The sequence below is a fragment of the Dipodomys merriami genome, unplaced genomic scaffold, assembly GCF_024711535.1.
Source record: "Dipodomys merriami isolate MVZ:Mamm:240054 unplaced genomic scaffold, mDipMer1.0.p SCAF_4, whole genome shotgun sequence".
Taxonomy (NCBI): Eukaryota; Metazoa; Chordata; class Mammalia; order Rodentia; family Heteromyidae; genus Dipodomys; species Dipodomys merriami.
This window is the reverse complement of record NW_027205603.1, coordinates 17,728,419-17,749,537: the sequence shown is the minus strand read 5'-3', so window position 1 is coordinate 17,749,537 and position 21,119 is coordinate 17,728,419. Positions and strand designations below refer to the sequence as shown.

At 44.4% G+C, this 21,119-nt stretch overlaps 1 protein-coding gene across 1 annotated transcript in view; it reads left to right on the top strand.

The window, feature by feature from the left end:
- Window positions 1–21,119, top strand: part of Mtr (5-methyltetrahydrofolate-homocysteine methyltransferase) — a 63,671-nt gene that overhangs the window by 19,639 nt on the left and 22,913 nt on the right. Inside the window, exons 12-20 of the mRNA XM_069990608.1 lie at window positions 528–607; window positions 3,449–3,561; window positions 6,495–6,635; window positions 10,935–11,120; window positions 15,373–15,552; window positions 17,456–17,572; window positions 17,767–17,907; window positions 19,686–19,775; window positions 20,859–21,011. Coding sequence (XP_069846709.1) covers window positions 528–607; window positions 3,449–3,561; window positions 6,495–6,635; window positions 10,935–11,120; window positions 15,373–15,552; window positions 17,456–17,572; window positions 17,767–17,907; window positions 19,686–19,775; window positions 20,859–21,011 — 1,201 coding nt within the window. The remainder of the gene's footprint in view (window positions 1–527; window positions 608–3,448; window positions 3,562–6,494; window positions 6,636–10,934; window positions 11,121–15,372; window positions 15,553–17,455; window positions 17,573–17,766; window positions 17,908–19,685; window positions 19,776–20,858; window positions 21,012–21,119) is intronic.

Sequence of the window (21,119 nt, the reverse complement as noted above, 5' to 3'; positions counted from 1 at the left end):
GTGGGTCTGAGGAGGGGAGGTTTGAGTTTGCTTTCGTAGACCTTTTCATAGACATAGCTTCAGAAATAGAAACAAGGCAGCCAGTACATGCCTGGCCACCAGCCGGCTCTTCAAAGTTCAGGTTCATGAGAAAACCAAAAGGTAGCCAGGCGCTGGTGGCTCACACCTGTAATCCTAGCTACTCAGGAGGCTGAGATCTGAAGATCGCAGTTCAGTGCCAGCCCGGGCAGGAAAGTCTTTGAGACTCTTATCTCCAATAAAAACCACTAGAAAACCGGAAGTGGTGCTGTAGCTGAAGCGGTAGAGCACTCACCTTGAGCTGAAGAGCACAGGGACAGCGCCCAGCCCAGAGTTCAAGCCTTACCACCGACCAAAAACAAAAAACAAAAAGGTATAATTGCTATAGCACATATGCAAGTAGGTATGTGCATGCTTAATGTTAACATAGACTTTATTTCATAGCTGGAAATTAATTAAATTTATTTCATTCTGAATTAATGAATATAATGTTTTCTGTTTTAACTTAGGGAAATTGCTGAAGCTGTGAAAAATTGTAAGCCTCGAGTCCCCCCTGCTGTGGTTTTTGAAGAACATATGTTACTGGCTGGTAAGTCTTGAAGATGGAGTGGTTATGATTTTGGAAGCCATTTGTACAATGTATTGGTATGTTGATTCTAAGCAATGTTTGTGCCAAGCTTCATGGTTCCTTGATCAAAGAGTAGTATATGTTTTTCGTGGCCCTTACCTGAGTTCTAGGGAAGCGCTGTCTCCAGGGCAGGAGTGGTTCAGGCGCTTTAGGGTAGAAGTGGGTGGTTGGAACAGGGAGTGGCTGGTCACAGTCAGGAACCGTGTCTTGTCTGTCCTGCACTCACACGCCTGGCCAGGCCTAAATATTTTGAATTGTCAGGCTGAGTTTAGTTACTGGACTTTGCAAATTGCCAAGGCCCTGTGCTTGGTAACGGCAGGAACATCTTTCTGGAAGTTTCATTTGCTTCCAAAACATGATTGTTACCTTCTGTTTGCCATATGTTTTGGACTTCACAAAGAGTTGTATTTACTTCTGTTTGTTTTTCAATAATTCTGTGAGTAGCCTTCTTTTTCAGCATGTGTCTTGATATTCAAGGAATGTTATTAAAATCCATCTTTTCCCAACTGTTAGAAAAATAATTTTACACTTTCATATTTTTACCACTACACATTAGTGAAGTAGTAAATAGTTTAGGCAAAAGTAGGATTTTTTTTTAGGAAAAATTATTGTTAACACATGGAGGGACTCTTATAACATGATTTAACAGCTTTCTGCATTGAAATAATTGCTTCTACTGTTATCATAAGAAAGACAAAATAAAATACAAGTTGCAGCCAGAGTTTACTCCTGTGAAGTCAGTGAACGCGTGTCTTCAGGCTAGCCTTTTTTTCTTTTGCTGCTACATGAGTCAGGGTGACACTAGGAACAGTGGGGTTTATAGTTTGTGATGGGTTCGTTGGCTCTGTCAGAGAGCAGCAGGCAGGCAGGTTTACTTCACCCCTGGAGTTTAAGGCTGTGTATTACTGTAGCTGAATGGATGCATATAACCAAGTATCCAGCCTTTGCCAGAATCAGAACAAGATAGATATTGACATAGGACATTTTAGGATTGTATATGTGTGTGCATCAGTACTGGTGTTTGAACTTGGGCTTATTACTCCTGCTTGGCTTTTACTTGAGCCATGCCTCCACTTCTTTTTGCTGGTTATTTGGAGATTACAAGTCTCAAGGTTTTTATCTTCCTCGTCTAGCTTAGAACTTGGATCCTCAGATCTCAGTCTTCCGAGATTACTAGCTAGGATTATAGATGTGAACTACTGTGCTCAGTTTTCACACACTATTTCTAAATTTCTGCAGTGGTCATCTTCTATTAAAATTTGAATGATATACAGCTCACTTTCTGAGCTGAGCTTTGTACCATTTGTTTTGTAGATGATAAACTTCAGGAGGCACTGCCTTTCCTTGATTTTCCATTGATGACTAGATGAGAAGCACTAAATGAGGTGCTGTTCAGCAAGATTGACATCCTTGAAGGAGGAGGACTATCTTGAGACTTGCTGGGTCTCTGAGGATCATTACCAATGGGAAGAGAAATCCAAAGTCAGACCATAGCAGTGATTGTCTTCTGGCAGTGAATAAATGGCCTGGGATAGTTCTCTAACCACCCAGCATCTTCTACTCATTGTTTTTTTCTTATATCTGATAATTTCAGCCACTGCTTTGGCAAAGGACTCGACAGCCCTTTTCTTTTATTAACAACATTCTAGTTGCTGGTGCTAATGTGCTCATTATCACCCAGATAATTGTACAATAGCAATATGTGGCAGGTCATTCCTGTCCCTGCTTTGTAAGCTTAGAGGCTGCACTTGTGGGAGTGGCCTCAGGTGTACAGTCAAGTAAGTGACCTAGGGTTGGCTGTCCACAGAGCCTGCACAGAGCCTGCACACAGCCATCCAGTGAGACAAAAAATAACGAGTAGGACAGAAGCAGTTCAGAGCCTTTTACTTACTGCTGGAATGTGTCCCCATGGATGAGCTGATACTTGCCCTGGAAGTAGCCTGTCCTGGAGCAGATCTGGTGACAGTGCTCAACGCCGGGTGGCTTGCTTGGGCAGCTCCTTAGTGGAATAATTCCTGTCTCCACTTGGGTCCTTCCTCACATGAGCCTTGTTGGTCATGGGTTCTTGATGTGGATCAAAGAAGGAGATGAAAAAAAAAAAAAAGGAGATGAAGTATTGCTCTAAAAGTGCTGAGTGAACTTGTTCCTTCCAGCCTTACACTGATGTCTGGGCAGACACCTGTGGAACAATCCTCTATTTTACTACTACTACTACTACTGCTGCTGCTGCTGCTGTTACTTTTAGTGACAGGGTTTTACTGTGTGACTCAGGCTAGCCTAAAACTTGAGAACTTGAGATCCTCCTCCCTTGCTTCCTGAATGCTGGGATTATAGGCATGTGCCACCATGCCTAGCATTTATGATTTTTACTTTCTTTAAGGTTTGTGTACAGTCTCAGTTTAATAAGAATGTATGATAACTCTACTTTCTCAGAGATGGTTTGGTTCAATAGAGGTATTTGTAGCACAAAGCCCTGAAATATTCCATCTTTTGGGAATTCTGTTTAAAAATATAGCTATAACAAGATGAGCTTTTGCTACATTTGAGTCTCCCTAAGGAAGATATGTTTCCATATTAGCTATCTTGTCTCTCTGCGCAGATGAGCTTTGGCACAGAAATAAGAAGAAACTTCTTTATTTGTATTAATTTTAGAACTCAGGCCCTTGGGCTTGCTAGGCAAGCAGTCTGCCACTCGATCCATGCGTCTAGTTCTGCAATTTTCTTTTACTGAAAATATTTGTGTCTGTCTTATGTCATCCATATGCTTTTTCAGGAAAATTTCAAAATGCTTCTCCTTTTAAGGTCTAGAACCCTTCAGGATCGGACCCTACACCAACTTCGTTAACATTGGTGAGCGCTGTAACGTGGCAGGATCCAGGAAGTTTGCTAAACTCATCATGGCAGGAAACTATGAAGTGAGCATCTTCATAACACCCCAGAGGCGGCTGCTCTCTGTTCTGGGTGGACAGTGCATGTGTCACTGAGTGGCGTGCTGCCCTTTGGCAGTGCCGTTAGCAGTGCTGCTAGGGAGTGTGTAAAGATGGCAGCAGGTTTGGGCTGGTGGGAGGGTGAAGCTTCGGAAAACTGAAGCTGTTCTTGTCAGTATTTGTCAAAAAGTACTGCATTTGGGACATGAAGTGGGATGGGAGGGAGGGATCCAGACTGTGGGCATCAGTTGAGAAGTAAGTTTAAGTACCTGAGAATAGCTTTTACTCTGGCTTCTCAGAAAAGGAAACAAGAAAGTTCCTGTTGAGTTCCTCCTGACCATATCAAATGCCAAATGATGACATAGTACTCTATAGGAGGTAGACTAAAACCAACAAGTAGACATATGTGCTTTGGGAAGTAGTTGTGATAATTTCAGCCATGGTATTTTTTTTTTTTTTGGTCCAGTCGTGGGGCCTGAACTCTGGGCCTGGGTGCTAGCACTCTACCACTTGAGCCACAGCGCCACTTCTGGCTTTTTTTTTTCTTTTTGCTTATGTGGTGCTGGGGAATCGAACCCAGGGCCTCATGCATGCAAGGCAAGCGCTCTACCACTGAGCCACCTTCCCAGCCCCAGCCATGGTATTTTTAACCTTATAGCAGATGAGCAAAGTTTAATCCACACAGTGACTGTCAAAGACATCTGAATAGATGTAATTGTTTTGCAAATATGAAGTTAAAAATGGAAGAACTTGGTTTGAGTTTTAGTATTTATATTATAATTATATATTAGAAGGTTATTTTGTCAACCTATTCTTCTTACTTTAAGGTTACATAATCTTTAAGATTATTACAGGCTCACGCCTGTAATCCTAGCTAGTTAGGAGACTGAGATCTGAGGATCACGGTTCAAAGCCAGTCTGGGCAGGAAAGTCCGTGAGACTCTAATCTCTAATAAACCACTAGAAAACCGGAAGTGGCACCGTGGCTCAAGCGGTGGAGTACTTGCCTTGTGCTGAAGAGTGCAGGGACAGCGCCCAGGCCCAGAGTTCAAGCCCCATGACTGACCAAAAGAAAAAAAAGAAATACATTTTCTGGAAACCAGTGTCACAGCAGATTGAGTTTGCAGTTTGAACCTGCTGATGACTGTCCTGGTGTCCTGGTGTTATCTCTTTCTTCTTAGTGCAGAACCGGTTCCCCAGTTTACTTCCTTCCTCCTTAGTACTGCTCTTTGTTGCCCTATGCTTCCATCATAGTTGGTCTCTAGCTAAAAGTTTATAGAGCAGCTTATTTGTCATTTACTTTACAGTCTACAGTCTTACAGTTGCCAACCTGCCCTTTCCCCGTAGTCTTAGAGCCTTCCTATCCTGGCCTGTCATCTGAGCTTTCTGGAGCTTTTCTTTTGCCACCATGTGTTGGCTTATTTACTCCCTTCTGAAGTGCTAAGGTAATATACAGAATGCCTAGTTATATGGCGTTCTGCAGTGAGTGTTTCTACTTGTGTTTCAATCCTCAGCCTGTTCTATAGTTTTCCTCTCAGCTCTCAATTTGATGGGTTTGACACTGAGGGCAGAGATTATTTTAGGAAGAAGCTAACTGGTGGAAGTCATTCACTTAATGAGCTATTTCTATGTGCTCATCACTGCAGTCCTGCAAATTGGTGCTGCTTGCTGTTCCCCAGTGTATGCATGGGGCCATGGAAGCTTGTTTCACAGCCAGCAAGTGACAGAAGCAAGCAGATCGAGCTGAAGCCCTTAACCACCTGCTGTCTGCCTGGCAGACACAGTAGAGGCAGGAGGAACAAGGTGTGTGTGAGGTTGCTCAGTGGATCTAGCTTTCCCTACTCTGGATCCTTTGAGGCGCGATGGTTTCATGACAAGATCACTGGCCTGTAAACAATTCCAGTCCTGACTTCTTGCTCGACTCCTGCATCTTTAAAGATACCATGACGTGTCTCTTGAGCTTGTGTCGAGGGCAAACGCCTTTGATCTGTTCTCCAGCAGTGCCCATACACCAGCTCAGGTCTTGGCTTTGTTTTCCAGGTTGTTTGCCCTCTGTTGCCTCCCTTGCTTCTCATCTGCTTCCTCCTGTCTCCCCCCACTGGCTGGCTTTCTCCACCACTTCATAGACAACTTTCATGTTTCTGGGTGATTATATAATCTCGGTATCTAAACATCACAGGCAGAAAGTCTGTCAATCAGGAAGTATCCTTGAACACACAGATATTTTGCATAGCATTGTTGAGAGTAGGAACTTAGTAAGACCTCTTTCTTGGTTTCTAAGCACAATAAGTACGCAGAAAGAACAGCAGGAAGTGACAGGGTAATCATGTGACAATGAGGTCCACAGGCCACAGAGCTCATTCTGTTCTTGGACAGTCACAGTACATGTGTATTCAGGGATTTGAACATCCTTCCAGTATAAAGATGTGCTGAAATATATTTATCTCACTTGCATGTAATGCCTCTCAAGAGCCTGTGATAAACGCTTTGTACATTTTGGCAAGCATCGAGAAGTTAGAGTTTTGGATGGGTTCTCTGAGGACCTTGCTGGAAGGGGGTAGGACTTTGGCTGGGTGTAAACCAGAGTGGAAGGGAAAAGAGATTTTGTTGCAAGCAGCGGCGCCAAGTGGGGGCAGTGGGAAGTGCAGCTGGGTGGGAGGTGGGGCCATCTCAGAAGGGTTTGACCACTAGGTGGGTGGAGAGTTTAGGGTCTTTGTTAGAAAGCTGCCTTGGTTGATCCCTGGTAGCAAAATAATGTGTGGAAGAGTTGTGTGAGGAAGATTACTTGGTGGTGGTGTGCCCAGACTCGGGCTGCCTGGGTTGTTTGCAGTTAGAAACAGCTGCCAGGTGGTGTGAATTTTCTTTTGTTGGCCTGCTTAGGGTCACCATCACCTAACTATGCTTCTCTGTCTCTTCTTCAGGAAGCCCTGACTGTTGCCAAAGCGCAGGTAGAAATGGGAGCCCAGGTGCTGGACATCAACATGGACGATGGCATGCTGGATGGGCCAAGTGCAATGACCAGATTTTGCAACTTCATTGCTTCTGAGCCTGACATCGCCAAGGTTGTACAGAGTTTCTGTTTGTGCTGACATCCATGGAGCTTTGCCAGTTGTCTCATAGATCTCTCTACTCATGAACCAGTCATCTATTTTCTTACATTGATTGTCAGCTTTTCTTGACTAATGCTCACATTTTTTTAAAAAGCCTGATTTTTGGACATCTATGGCTGGGCAAGCCTATTTCCAAAGCTCTAGGAGTGGGATTCCCCATGTGTGTGGACAGGCTGGAGCCACTTTCCACACGCTCGAGGAGCTCTGACCTGTTCCTGCAATGCAAACCTTGTTTGCCACAGCCATGGTATGCAGCGTGCACTCGCTGTGGGAAGGGATCTTTTAGGCATGCTGAAACAGCAGCATAGAATACTATTGTATCAACTTCTACATGTGTTCTTTAAGCTTGTTTTTATGTTAGTGTTTTAAGAAGTTTAGAGCATTCTGAAAGTTTTAAAAATCTCACCTCCTCTGCAATTAAATTTGATGAGAAGAGAGTTTTGAAGTTTGGCTTTTTTTTTTTTTTTTTTTTTTTAAGAATTTTCGGTGTTCTAAGAGTTTCATTTCTCAGCTTGAGCTGTCAGCAAACGCTAACGTTAAAATTGCATTTTACCCTCCTTCCATTGAGATATTAAATTCCTTCCTAAAAAGCCTTAGCATTTCCCATAGTAAACTGAGACTTCCAGGCAGGAAGTGGCTTAGTGTCAGTGAGGTGCTGTGCGACGGACCAGCTCGGCCGGAGCACTGGGACCGACGGGACAGGGATCTCGGGATAGGTGGGCAAAGGAGTCGGCGAAGTGACAAACAGACACAGACTCAAAAGAGTTGCATCTGAATGTATCTTTATTGAGGAGAATTAACATTTTTATACAGTGTGTGATTGTGACATAGATTCTTTGTTTATTTAAGCACGTAATCAATTTTTTAAAAAAGCAAAGCATTAATGAATTACATGAAAATTAATGACTATCCCACCAACTGTTTAAGCTAAGTGGTGCGAAACAAGTCTAGCATATTGTTTAATAGAATACGTCATCTATTCAGCCTTTTTTATGTTTAATAATTAACAAACCTAAGACAGGGCTGTACTTACATTATACTCTTTTTAATTTTATCCAACTAATTTCATCTTTATAAGCTCCTGTATAAGGAAATGGTTCTTGGTTCGTTCAGGAAATATGTCACTAACTTTATATTTTGTGTGAAAACACCATCTATTCCCTATAATGTAAGTTGGACTAAACTTAATCATAACTGTTGGGAGAATCTTTCTTTTTCTTTTATAATCAGAGGTCCCTTCTTTTTTAGAACTCTCTAAACTACTGGGATAACTCTTTCTAACTTAGTTTAGTTTATTGATTTTGTCTGTTGGACATATCTAGAAATTTAAGTCTCTATATTTACTATTCGTGAGCTGCAAAACCGCTTGTGAAGTTGTAGGAGTTTCTGGAGGCAACGTCACATCAGATGATAGATTGATTGGGGGATTGTCCACATTTAATCTTTGGCCTTAGTCTTTATTACTTAGAGAAGCCATCTCTATTGGACTGGAAAAATACAACATGCTCTGTTCGTGGATCAATAGAAAAATAGCCAAAACGAGAATAAAAGCAACGAATGTACAGCCAAGAAGAATATAGTAAGAATAAAGGTAGAGGCTATAAAGGTGCAGCCAAGTGTATGGGAAGCCTTGAACCAACACCCCCTTCCTGGGGGCATGCTTCCTTGAAGCTCTTTGTCCAACACAATCTCTCACGCAGACTCCGCAGAAGGTGGCGTGGCACCCACTGGTCACAGAAAGATGTCCACTCAGCTGGAAATACCAGGAACCACTGGAAGTGAAGAAACTTAAGTGTTTGACCTTGTTTCTCTGGCCAGAGACTATTCATTGAACTTGCAGTCCCTTATTCTGTTGTCCATGTCAAATTAGAAGCCATCTATCCACCACAGGCAGCTTTATGGAAGTGCTCCGCCCACCTGCGCTGGCTTCTCTTTGCTGAACCCAGCTAAGGACTCCTTGCAGACACATCTTCATGGCTGCTTTGCCTGCTGTGATCTCTGTTCCTTTCCAAACGCTTGCTTTGGCAGCTTCTTCTCCATTGTGCTTCTCGGACTGGGTTCCCATGGTGGTTGGATACTGAGTTGCTTGTTAGAGGAGGAAACAAGAGTTGTTGTATACAATGGCAGGCCTGAATTGGCCTGGAGGCAGGACAGATGCTCTCCCAGGTGGGACTTGTCAGGGCACAGGGCAGGCATCCTGCCACTGGGCCCTGGGTCACTGTGGTGAGCAACAGTCACACTGGAATGTCTCTTTCTCAGAGAACAATGGGTTAAGTCTGACCAGATTGTCTTTTTTAGGGAATCCAGTTCTCCACCAACTCCTGGGGGATGCCTGGGGCTTGGGTCTATGCCAGGCTCCACTCCTGTCCAGAACCTTTCATTCCAAAAGTTTCAACCAAGTGTATGTGGCATGGCAGTGCTGGTGGTTCATGTTTGTGATCTCACCTGCCCAGGAGGCTGAGATCTCAGTAATCTGATTCAAAAACAGTCTGGACAGAAAAGTCCTTGAGACTCTTATTTCCAATTAATTAGCAAAAAGCTGGAAGTGGAAGTGCGGCTTAAGTAGTAGAATGTCAGCCTTGAGCAAAAAAGCTAAAGGAGAATTCTCTGGGCCTGATTTCAAGCTCCAGTACTGCCACAAGTATGCGTGTGCTTGCACGCATGCACACACATACACACATACACAAGCTTAGTGGCCTGTTCAGAGTCCATCTGTCTTGAGTCAGAGGCAGAGCCAGTTGTCAGCTTTGGGCAGAAGTCTGGCTCCCTCAGCTGGGCACATGATGAGGTTTTGACTTTCCTCAGCTCCAAAGTCGTTCAGCAGGCTGTTGTCACTTGTGAAGAACCTCCTGTAACACGAGGGATTATTACCCGGTATTCCAATTGCCACAAAGCATTTTCCCTGTCTTTCCAGGTTTTTACCTATGACTAAAATCCACTAGAGGCCAAATGTTAGCCAATGAAATAGAACAGAAAAGTGTTTTAATTAGGGCCAGGAGTTGTGATGCATGATTACAATCCCAAGATACTTGGGGAAGTGGAATAGAAGGATTATGTTTGGAGTAGAAGCCAGCCCAGAGCAAAGTTAGCCCAAGATCCTGTCAGAAAAGTTCTGGGGTGTGGATCAAGTGGTAGAGTGCTTACTGATCTGAGTTTCAACCCTAGTACTGCAAAATCCGAAAAAGAAAAAAGTTCTGCTAGCATATTTTCACCAGTGCGGTTGGGACACCACACACGATTAGCAGGCCCTTGAAAACATTGCCCTGGTAGCACCATTGCTTTTGACTCTCTCTAGCGAATCTCTATTAGCAGCATGCTAAGAAAAAGCAAAATTAGCAGAGTCCTTCCTCTTTTTTTTTTCTGTTTTTTTTGGGGGGATGGCTTAGGGAATTGATAACCCACCCAGTTAAGTATCTCCAGCACAGGGAAATGTCCCAGAATTTTCCCCTTCAGCCTCCTTTGTGGGCAGACAGAGTTTAGAGTCTGGGAAGTATGTTTTCATGACAGTCTGTACCTAGTATTCATTCTGTACCTATTATTCTTGAAGGTACTATACTTACATTGTTACTTGTCTAATCATTTATCGTTTTAAGCTTGGTGAAGCTGGTAGCCTGTCTGTCTTATCATTGTCCCAACGTGGAACCCAACATGGTAGTCAGCTATTGAGTCCCTAAACAGTGGGGCCTAGGTTTCATCCTTTGCATGGATGAAACCCTCCCTTGTACCTTTCTTGGAACAGGGTATTAATTAGAAAGGAGCCTGTTCTCTTCTGTACATCCAGTGTTGTCCTTCAGTTATACCCATTTGTTGAGATCCAATTCTCCATTGCAATAATGAAATTCATCTTTTCCCCACTGAAGAATTTGATTTTGTAAAGAGGAGACTGGGTTTGAATGAGTTGGCTGGAGGGCTGTTCCCAAAGGGCTTGGCTGAGCCCAGGGATGTCCTGTTTGAGGTGTTTGCCTTGGAGTTTAGGTGCTTTGAAGTGTAAACTAGGAGGGAAGCTGACCTGATCATTCTGATTGCATTCTGGGTTTTGAATAGCAAATACTCCTTGGGCACGTGTTCTCCGGTAAGCTTTACCTACTTTAGGCTTTAAGCTTAAACAAGTACAGTAAAGTCCTATCTCTCAACACACTGTGGGTGTTTGTTTATTGTTTCTCTAAAGAAGAAACAGCACGTGTTTCAGAGTCCTTGGGAGTGGGAACATACTTGTGACCGAACTGTGGACTTCTTGCCTTTCTCTCTCAGGTCCCCTTGTGCATCGACTCGTCCAATTTTGGGGTGATTGAAGCGGGACTGAAGTGCTGCCAAGGGAAGTGCATCGTCAACAGCATTAGTCTGAAGGAGGGAGAGGATGACTTCCTGGAGAAGGCCAGGAAGATCAAGAAGTTTGGAGCTGCTGTGGTGATCATGGCTTTTGATGAACAAGGACAGGTGAGTCATTTCTGCTGGCCTAGCTCCATTGGGGAGTCAGAGAAAAGGAAGTCTGACTGATGTAGCTGTACACACACACACACACACACGCACGCACGCACGCATACACACACGCGCGCGCGATATATAGCATTGTAGATGTGTTGTTGTTGTCTTTATAGCAACAGAGAAAGGCTAGATTATTCAATAAATGCTATTGGGACAATTGATGATGCATGTAGAAGAAAATGAGCCTGTTTTAACCCATTTTGTGCTGCTTTCCTGAACAGCACAGACATAGTCATTTATAAACACTAGAGGTTTGTTTGGCTGAGTTGGGGAGGCTGGGAAGATTGAGGGACCACATCTGCTGACAGCCTCATGGTGGAGGCCCAAAGAGAAGGTGAGATAGAATGAGAGCAAGTGGCCTTTTTTTTTTTTTTTTTTTTTTTTTTATTGTAAAGATACTATACAGAGGGTTACAGTTACATGAGTGAGGTAATGAGTACACTTCCACTTCCTCTTGAACATTGTTACCCCCTCCATTGTTTTCCCCCTACCATCCCCTCCCTCCCTCCCTTCCCCAAGGTTCTTTTTTTTTTTTTTTTTTTGATTGTGATTAAGTGATTACTTAATTTCTGGAAATTCACAGTATTGTGGAATAATGATGCTCATTTAAAGTCACAAGTTCATTCTAACTTTCCTGGAGCAAATTGTCTATCACAGTCTGTAATATATAACGGTGCTCATATGTTATATACCATATATGTGATCAGCAGCATGGGGATATTTAGTAGTGGTTCAACCAGATGAGTTCTTTGTTTCTTAAGTCCTGTTAGTTTTGTCATATCACCTAACATTTTGGATTCATCATCCACTTATCAGGGAGACCATGTACTGTTTGTCTCTTCATTCTTGGCTTACCTCGCTCAACATGATTCCTTCTAGCTCCATCCATTTCCCTGCAAATGCCATTATTTTGTCATTTCTAATGGCTGCATAATATTCCATTGTGTATAGATACCACAATTTTTGGATCCATTCATCTGTGGTGGGGCATCTAGGTTGTTTCCATATCCTAGCTATTGCGAACAGTGCTGCAATAAACATGGAGGTGCACGTGTCCTTGTATATTGGTTCCTGTTGTTCAGGGTAGATGCCTAGAAGTGGTATGACTGGGTCGTAAGGGAGGTCAATCTTTAGCTTTCTAAGGACCCTCCAGACTGCTTTCCAAAGTGGTTGTATGAGTGTACATTCCCACCAGCAGTGTAATAGCGTTCCTCGTTCTCCACATCCCCTCCAGCATTTGTCGTTGGCTGATTTGTGGATGTGGGACATTCTGACTGGGGTAAGGTGGTATCTCAGGGTTGTCTTTATTTGCATTTCCTTCACCACCAGGGATGATGAACATTTCCTCATGTGTTTCTTTGCCATTTTTATTTCTTCATTTGAGAAGTCCCTCTTTAGTTCCCTTGCCCATTTAGTAATTGGTTTGTTGGGTTTGGGAGGGATTAGTTTCTTGAGTTCCCTGTATATACAGGATGTTAACCCCTTGTCTGATATATTGCTGGTAAATATTTTTTCCCAATTAGTTGGTTGTCTTTCTAGCTTGGTTGCGATAGCTTTATCTGTGCAGAAGCTTTTTATTTTAAGGTAGTCCCATTTGTCGAGTCTCTCTCCAATTTGTTGTGACCCTGGGACTCTGTTCAGGAAGTTCCTTCCTGTGCCTATTAGTTCAAGTGTCTCTCCTACTCTGTCCTGCAGTAGTTTCAGAGATTCAGGTTTAATGTTAAGGTCTTTAATCCATTTTGAGTTGATGTTGGTGCATGGTGATAGGCTGGGGTCCACTTTTAGTTTTCTGCATGTGGCTGCCCAGTTTTCCCAGCACCAGCGGTTGAAGAGGCTGTGTTTCTTCCATTGTATGTCTTTGGCTGCAAGTGGCCTTTTATAACAAACTACTCTTGAGCTAATGAACCCTTTCTCTGATGACAACATTAATCCATTTGTGAGGGAAGAGCCCTCATAAATTACACAAATTACTCAGCCTAATTAGTATCTTAGTACTAGCCCCAGACTGCCATATACTGAAACAAAGTCTACTCAGTTGAAGATTTAAATGTAAAAAATTCTAAAGATGTAGGAAAAAAGGTTATAGATCTGTTGAGGTGAAAATATGAAACTTTATGTGGTAAACAGGTGGAACTGTGGCTGTGTTTGTAATAGGTAGAGTTTTTATAAGTTAGAGGGAATCCTGAGATCTAATAATCTAAGTTCAAAGCCAGCTCTGGCAGAAAAGTCCCTGAGACTTATTTACAATTAAACACCAAAATGCCAAAAGCGGAGCTGTGGCTCAAGTAGTAGAGCAGCAGCTTTGAGTAAAAAACTGAGAGACAGCACCCAGATCCTGAGTTCAAGCCTTAGTATTGATGTTGCACCTGTATGCACGTGTACACACACACACACACACACACACACACACACACACACACACACACACACACACACACACACACACACACACACACACACACACACACACACACACACACACACACACACACACACACACACACACACACACACACCCCTGTACCCACAGAAACACACACAAAGAATGGATAAAGGGAATGGGCAAGCAGTTTACAGGAAAAGGAGAACAAGTAGGCAGTAAACTTATGAGAGGATTCTGTTTTGTAATGATTTCAGCCAAAAGGAAACTAAAGCATCAATGAGATTAGTTTCCTTCATCAAACAAAAAACTATCTACTTATAAATGGCAAGTGTCATCTCTCCAGGGAGTCGGGCCTGCGGGAAGCTTCAGGGACTGGGATGTAAGCTGCTGCATCTGTGGTAACACAGGTTCCCTGGGCAGAACCTGGTTTGAAGATAGAATCCCCTTACTTGAGAACTGCTGTGTGTAGATGCTGTGTGAAGCACTGCAAGCTGACAGGGGAGGAGCTCAGGCCGAGGGAGCCCTGGGGAGGGGCCGAGGGAGCGATCATGCTCTGCGGCTGGGAGAGGGTTAGACAGTGTCAGCGGCAGCCTGTTTGATAGGAGGGAGTCAGAACAAACTTCACAGAGAAGGATGCAATCAGCTGTTTAAAGAGCTGTGTTAGATCAAGTGGAATGAGATGGAGAATTTACCAGTGGATTTACATAGTGTCATTTGGGAGCTTGCTGTCTTGTTTCCTAGGAGATGATAGCTTTGTTGGAGCAGGTTCAAGAGAGGCTAGGAAAAGAACTGAAGTGGCAGGTGTAAAGACTTGCTGAAAAGAGGAATACTGAACATGAATCCTGGATGATACTAATAAACTAATAATTGCAGAGATTTAAAAAAAAAAGACTTGCTGAAAGGGGAGCAGAGAAATAGGATAGAACGCAGGGTGGGGGCCTTTAAGGTTAAGGAAGGGTACACATGTATACGGTATATGACTGTTTTTGTGAGCTGATGGGAAGTGATGTGGGCATTGACGCAGGAAAGCTGTGTGGGTGTTGGCTGGAGCTATGACCTTGTCATTTGGGAGAGCAGTGAGCGTCCTAGCAGACCAGGGACTCTGAGTCAGGAGGAGGCAGGGAAGTGCACACGTCTTTATGCTTGCTGGTTGATGGATGGTGGGAGCCATACTGAAGATTTTTCTCTATGGCAGGAAGCAAGGTCAACCATGGAAATGGGGTCTGGTATGCTTTGCTGGTCTTTCCCTTCCCCTCCTTTCCTTTCCTCTCCCCTTCCCTCTTTCCTCTTTATATTTCTTCTCTGCTTTGTATTGCATTTTGGTAGTAACATGGTTTGAACTCAGAGCTTTGTTCCTCCAAGGCAGGTGTTATACTCCCACAGCCATAGTGCCAGCCATTTTTGCTCTGGTCATTTTTGAGAATAGGGTCTCACTTTTTACCCAGGTTGGTCATGATCCTCCTATTTACACTTTTCTCCATAGCTGGGATGACAGGCACACATCACCACTTCCAGCCATTTCTGTTGAGATGGGATCTTCAGAAGTTTTTTGTTCTGGTTGGCCTGGAATTGAGATCATTCGGATCTCAGCTTCCCACTGAGCTAGGATGGGAGCACTGGCCACCTCGCCTAGCTAGAAGCCGTGAATACACATTTATATGTGCATGAAATGTGATGCTACACAGGGAGCACAATCGTTATTGATAATCTAATAAATATTTTTTGAGGTTTGATATTTGGATTTCTATGACATCCAAGCATTGAGATTTGAGTAAAATGAGCTCTGCTACATGGATAACGCTGTGTTTTTCTTTTCCTTAGGCAACAGAAACAGACATCAAAATTAACGTGTGTACCCGAGCCTACCATCTCCTTGTGAAGAAACTGGGCTTTAATCCAAATGACATCATCTTTGACCCCAACATCCTCACCATCGGTACAGGGATGGAGGAGCACAACCTGTATGCCATCAATTTCATCCAGGCCACACGGGTCATCAAAGTGAGTACAGTGCTTTTCCTTGTCACCCACATTGTATTAGCACATCGGTCCAGTGCATGTCCAGAGCTGTTGCATGTGTTTATTGTTTTTTTTTTTGTTTTTGTTTTTCTTTTTTTCCTGCAAGTCCTAGGGCTTGAACTCAGGGCCTGGGTGCTGTCCCTGAGCTCTTTTGATCAAGTCTAGCACTCTACCACTTTGAGCCACAGTGCCACTTCTGGTTTTTGAGTGGTTAATTAGAGATAAGAGTCTCCAGGGGACTTTGCTGTCTGGGCAGGTTTATACAGTGCTTTTTTTTAAGTTGTGGAGTCTTAAGTTGTGGAGCATCTATAAAGCATAGATGGACCTGCTTACTAAAATGTATGTTTTGAGGCTGGGAATGTGGCTTAGTGACAGAGTGCTTGCCTAACATACATGAAGGCCTGGGTTTGATTCCACAGCACCACATACACAGAAAAAGCTGCAAGGAGTGCTTTGACTCAAGTGATAGAGTGCTAGTCTTGAGCAAAAAGAAGCTCAGGGACAGTGCTGAGGTCTTGAGTTCAAGCCCCAGGACTGGCAAAAAAAAAAGTATTTGTGTTCCCCAAATCTCGGAGGAGTGTGTTCATGTGCAAGGTGATGGCCCCAGGTGAGGTTGAGCCTTTTTGTTTCTGCTCATGTTCTTTACACGTGTGCCCTGGGGCCATCGCTAGTACCAGCTTCCTTTAGTTTTGATCGTGATTTCCTTTTGTTAAAAGTGGTCTTCCCTCACAGAATCAAAATGCTGCGCCACCTAGTGTTCATGGGGTAGGGAAGGCAGTGATGTGCCTGACAGCAAAGCATGACATGTTGATAGGCAGGAGTCACAGTGCTGCTGGGCCATGGATTCAGTCTTATAGGACAGAATTACCAAAAAGTAAACAAGGCCCATATTTTAGCTTAATGTCAATAGAATCATAAGGTGCTTAAGTCTTTTTTTTCCCCTTAAGTGCATTATGTTTTTGAGACAAGGTCTGTTTTTCAGCCCAGGCTGGCCTCAAACTTGTGATCTTCCTGCCTCTCCTTAGTACTTGGGATTATAGGCACATATCGCCATTCCTGACTTCAACCCCAAGTTGAAGTCCCATCTCTGTTGCTGTAGCTTCTGTGTTCATTTTTATGAATGAATACTCTCCCCTTGCATCACTATTCCGCTGTGAACCACTGTACTGTTGATGGACTTCTGATTTGTCCCAGCTTCGGGCTTAGGTGAGCACATACTCTCTCATTCTGTATCTCCAGTACAGACCTTTCTCCACAGCCTTTGTCCAGGAGTGGAATGTTTGGGTCAGAGTACTGGACACCGACAAACTTGTCTCCCTAAAGCTTAAGCCAGTTTGTACTCAAACCAACAGCAGTAGGTGACTGGTGTATTGTTCTTCAGGCCTACTGATGTGTGACATGGCTACAGGTGGCAGGAGCCTCAGTTGCCTTCTGTGTTATTGGAATTGGCCACATCTGTAATAAACTAGAGAGTTTGCTCGTTCAAACTAGGGAAGTGGTCATCGGCTAGGCCTCTCAGTGATAGGAAATGTGTGCGTGCACGTGTGCAGATGCACACTGACTGATGCTGTCTGTCTCCTTGTTTTGTCACTTTTCTAGCAGCTGCTTTGTGGCACCATCTCTAAGTGTTGTACTCATCATGGTTACTGCAGAGGTAGACAGAGACAAAGTAGATTTTGTACTTTCCTGTGAGAGATTAAAGTAGAGCAGGAAAATCTGTTAATGAAGCAGTGTCTCAGCTTTCGTCTGTGTCTGGTAACAGCATGCTCTGAATTACTTGGGACTTCGATGTTTTTATTTTCCATTTGCATATGTAGTTTCAGAGGTGCAACCTATGGCCCCTTTTGGAAAAATAGAATAATTTCTGGTTTTAAATTTTTTCCAGGAAACCTTGCCCGGAGTGAGAATAAGTGGAGGTCTTTCCAACTTGTCCTTCTCCTTCCGAGGAATGGATGCCATTCGAGAGGCCATGCACAGCGTCTTTCTTTACCACGCCATCAAGGTAGGGTGGAAGCCAGCCTTTGCTGTGTGTGACTGGCTCATAGCCGCTGTCTGTCACAGGCATCATTGGAGCTCCAAGCCCCATCCCTGCTTGTAGGTGATCACGTGACACAGGTGTGGCTGGATGGTAGCCTGATAGGTCTTTCTGTTCAGGCATGGTGGCGAGCCCTCTCACGTTGCTTCTCTCGCCCTTAGTGTGGTATGGACATGGGGATTGTGAACGCCGGCAACCTCCCTGTGTATGATGACATCCACAAGGAGCTGCTCCAGCTCTGTGAAGACCTCATCTGGAACAAAAACCCCGAGGCCACCGAGAAGCTCCTGCGGTATGCCCAGGTATGAGGAGGGGCTGCTGAGGTCTCTCTTGTCTTTGACTTAGTTACTCATAGTTCCTGGGCATTTCTTGCATAATAGAAGTAAAAGTCAGTTGGTTTTGGCTCACTTCAGATTTCTCCAGAGAGCTCTGGCTGCTGCCGTTAGGGCTGGGAAGGAGATGAGACCAGGCAAAGATCCCTGTCTCCTTTTCTTAAATCTTAGTAGCATTTGCAAGAATGGGACAATCTAGTGTATAAGGTGGTTTCCTTCATGTAAACACATGGCCTTGCAGTTTTGTGTTTTGTTATTTTGTGCTTGGTCCTGGGGTTTTAACTCAGGGCCTAAAGTTCTGCCTCTGAGCTCTTTTGCTTGAGGCTAGCACTATACCACTTGAGCCACAGCCCCACTTCAGGATTTTTGTGGTTAATTGGAGATAAGTCTCACAGACTTTTCTGGCCTGGCTGGCTTATAACTACAATACTTAGATCTCAGCCTCCTGAGTAGCTTGTATTACAGGCATTACCTACCAGCACTTGGCTTCAGAGACTTACTGTACCTGTTGAGCCCTCTGTCAAGTAGGTTATATTAGTGGAATTATGTTAACTTCTGGTAGTTGTCAACTCTGTAGTAGTTCCTCAGGTGGCACTGAATTCAAGGGGCATGAAATGCAGAAAAGTGTGGGACAAATAAGGATCAGAGAAGTTCCTGACTGATAATATAATTGAAAATATGGGGAGAAACTCTGCCTCTGACCTTCCAAGACTCTGTTCACACTTGAAGTGTGACAGTCTGTTTTGAATCATCATTTCCCTTAACTGGTGCCCTCTGACCTGTGGGGAGTCAGTTAATTTGGAGATGACGTGCTGCTGTAACTCGTGAGGGCTTCCATGGCAGACGCTTCTGAGGGAGGTCATGTCTCGGCACAGGAGGGAGGTGGCTGTGCCCAGCACGGGCCTTCAGTGACTGTGATCTAGGGATCGATTGGATGCCTTTTTTCTGGGCCAGCTCTCCTGTTCCCCAGCCTTTCCTTTCTGCCCTTTGAGTTCACACTCCTCCTCTGTGTCTCTGTCTTGATTACCCGCTCGGTCTTAGTCCAGTTGGCCATGAGCACAGCATGACCATGTGCTGTAGCCCAGGAGCAGCTGGGTGCTGCCAGGCCCAGATGTAAGGAGCCACAGAAGGCTCATGCCTATAATCTGAGCTGCTGAGGAGATGGAGGTTGGGAGGATTGTATTTTTATCACCCTAGTTGGTGGTGATGCTTCATTCTCAAACTAACTTGTGCAGTCTGTGTGACCCACCTCAGCCCTCTGTAGAGTTTGCTTGTGGCTTCTTTTCATTTTTATAGCTTCCACCTCTCTTGTGTGAGGGCTGAGTCTAGGAAGCCTGGCCTGTTAGGACATGGCACAGCTGTAAGCGCCCGCCTCCAGGCCCCTGTCTGCCTCAGCTTCATTCTAGCCTGTACGTGTTTGTGGCTGACCACGATTCTGCCTGAGAGCTGTGATCACCCCACTGCTGGGTTACATCTCCTCCCAGGGTTGGCTGTCCTAGAAATGTTTTCTTCTCAGTTGTTACATTTTAAGAAAGAAGGAGGAAAAAAGAAACCCCAACTCTTTCTAATAAAAGTGCAAATCTTTAAATATTTCTTTTCTTCTCTAAAACATTTACTGAGACTTTAATTAGTACCACTCTGTGGGGGGCTAGAAGTGTGAAAGGAGAGGAAGGAAGGTTTTCACGTGCTGTGGAGCAGCTCAGTAAGTGTCCATTGAGACCCAGGTTTTGGTCCTGATTTCACCGCAGACTCATGGCAAAGGAGGGAAGAAAGTCATTCAGACGGACGAATGGCGGAGCAGCCCTGTGGAAGAGCGCCTGGAGTACGCGCTGGTGAAGGTGGGTATGGGCACGCGCAGGGCGCAGGCTGCACAGAGGCTCTCCTGCCGTCCTGGAGGGTTGGGGACGACAGCAGACAGAGCAGGAGAGGCTCAGACCTCAGCCTCACCTGATTCTTGCCTCTCCCTGGTCCTGGCATCTCCTGAGCCATGTCTAGAGGTGGGTAGGGTTTGGAGTTGGTGCCCAGAAATGTTAGCAAGCATCAGGCAGTGTACAGACAGCCCTGCACAGCCCATGTGTGCTCAGTGCGGGCTGCAGAAACGGCCAGTGGTCCACACCGGCTTTGGTGGCAGTTTAGATTTTAGTCTCCTAGATTCAATTTCCCCATTTGTAAGTCTGGAGGATTCCAGAGTTCTTTCTGCTAACTCCTGGACCCTTTTTTTTTTTTTTTTTTGCCAGTCCTGGGGCTTGAACGCAGGGCCTGGGCACTGAGCTTCTTTTGCTCAAGGCAAACACTCTACCGTTTGAACCACAGGTTTTTTCTGTGTGTGTTGTACTAAGGAATGGAACTCAGGGCTTCATGCATGCTAGTCAAGCATTTTCCACTAAGTCACATTCCCAGCCCTCCTGGACCTTTTGAGATCTCATGATTTGCTTGATGGAGCTGGTCAGTCCCACGCAGGGCTGGAGGGAGAAGGGCTGGTCACTGGAAGCCAGTGGGAGATGCTGTGGTTTTTGAACTTCACTCACAGGTCCAACCCATGGGTATGTGTTCTCTACCCAGTAGTGTTATCATGAGAAAACATACTGGATTTCATACGGGTGTTCATTTATTAACAGGTGATCCGTTGCTGGGAGTCAGATCTTGGGTCAAGCACTTTGATCAGTGCTTACATCATACCAGGGAAGCTGGCTTAGCATTTCCATGTGTTATCTGATGCTCATGGTCAGTGGATTAGGCAGGTACGGTTTTAAATGTGAGGGAGGAAATGGAAGCCTAGTCAATCACCCAAATAAGCCGTAGTGCTGAGGTTTCTACCTTTGGAATTCATCCTTTTAAGCATTGCTGTGATCCACTCTTGGTTGGCTGTTTGGATGTAAGCCAGTTTTCGATGTTTCTACTCCTATGTTTTGTTTTTGCAGGGCATTGAAAAATACATTATTGAGGATACAGAGGAGGCCAGACTAAGCCAGGACAAATATCCCCGACCTCTGAATATAATCGAAGGACCCCTGATGAACGGCATGAAAGTTGTTGGTGATCTTTTTGGAGCCGGAAAAATGTTTCTACCTCAGGTTGGGAGAAATTTGCTTGACTGAATCTTCTGTGTTTCTCTAGGAAGGAGTTTGCCTGTTGTTCCCAGGTTTCATTTTGGGCACGAGCTCAGAGGAATTACATTACTT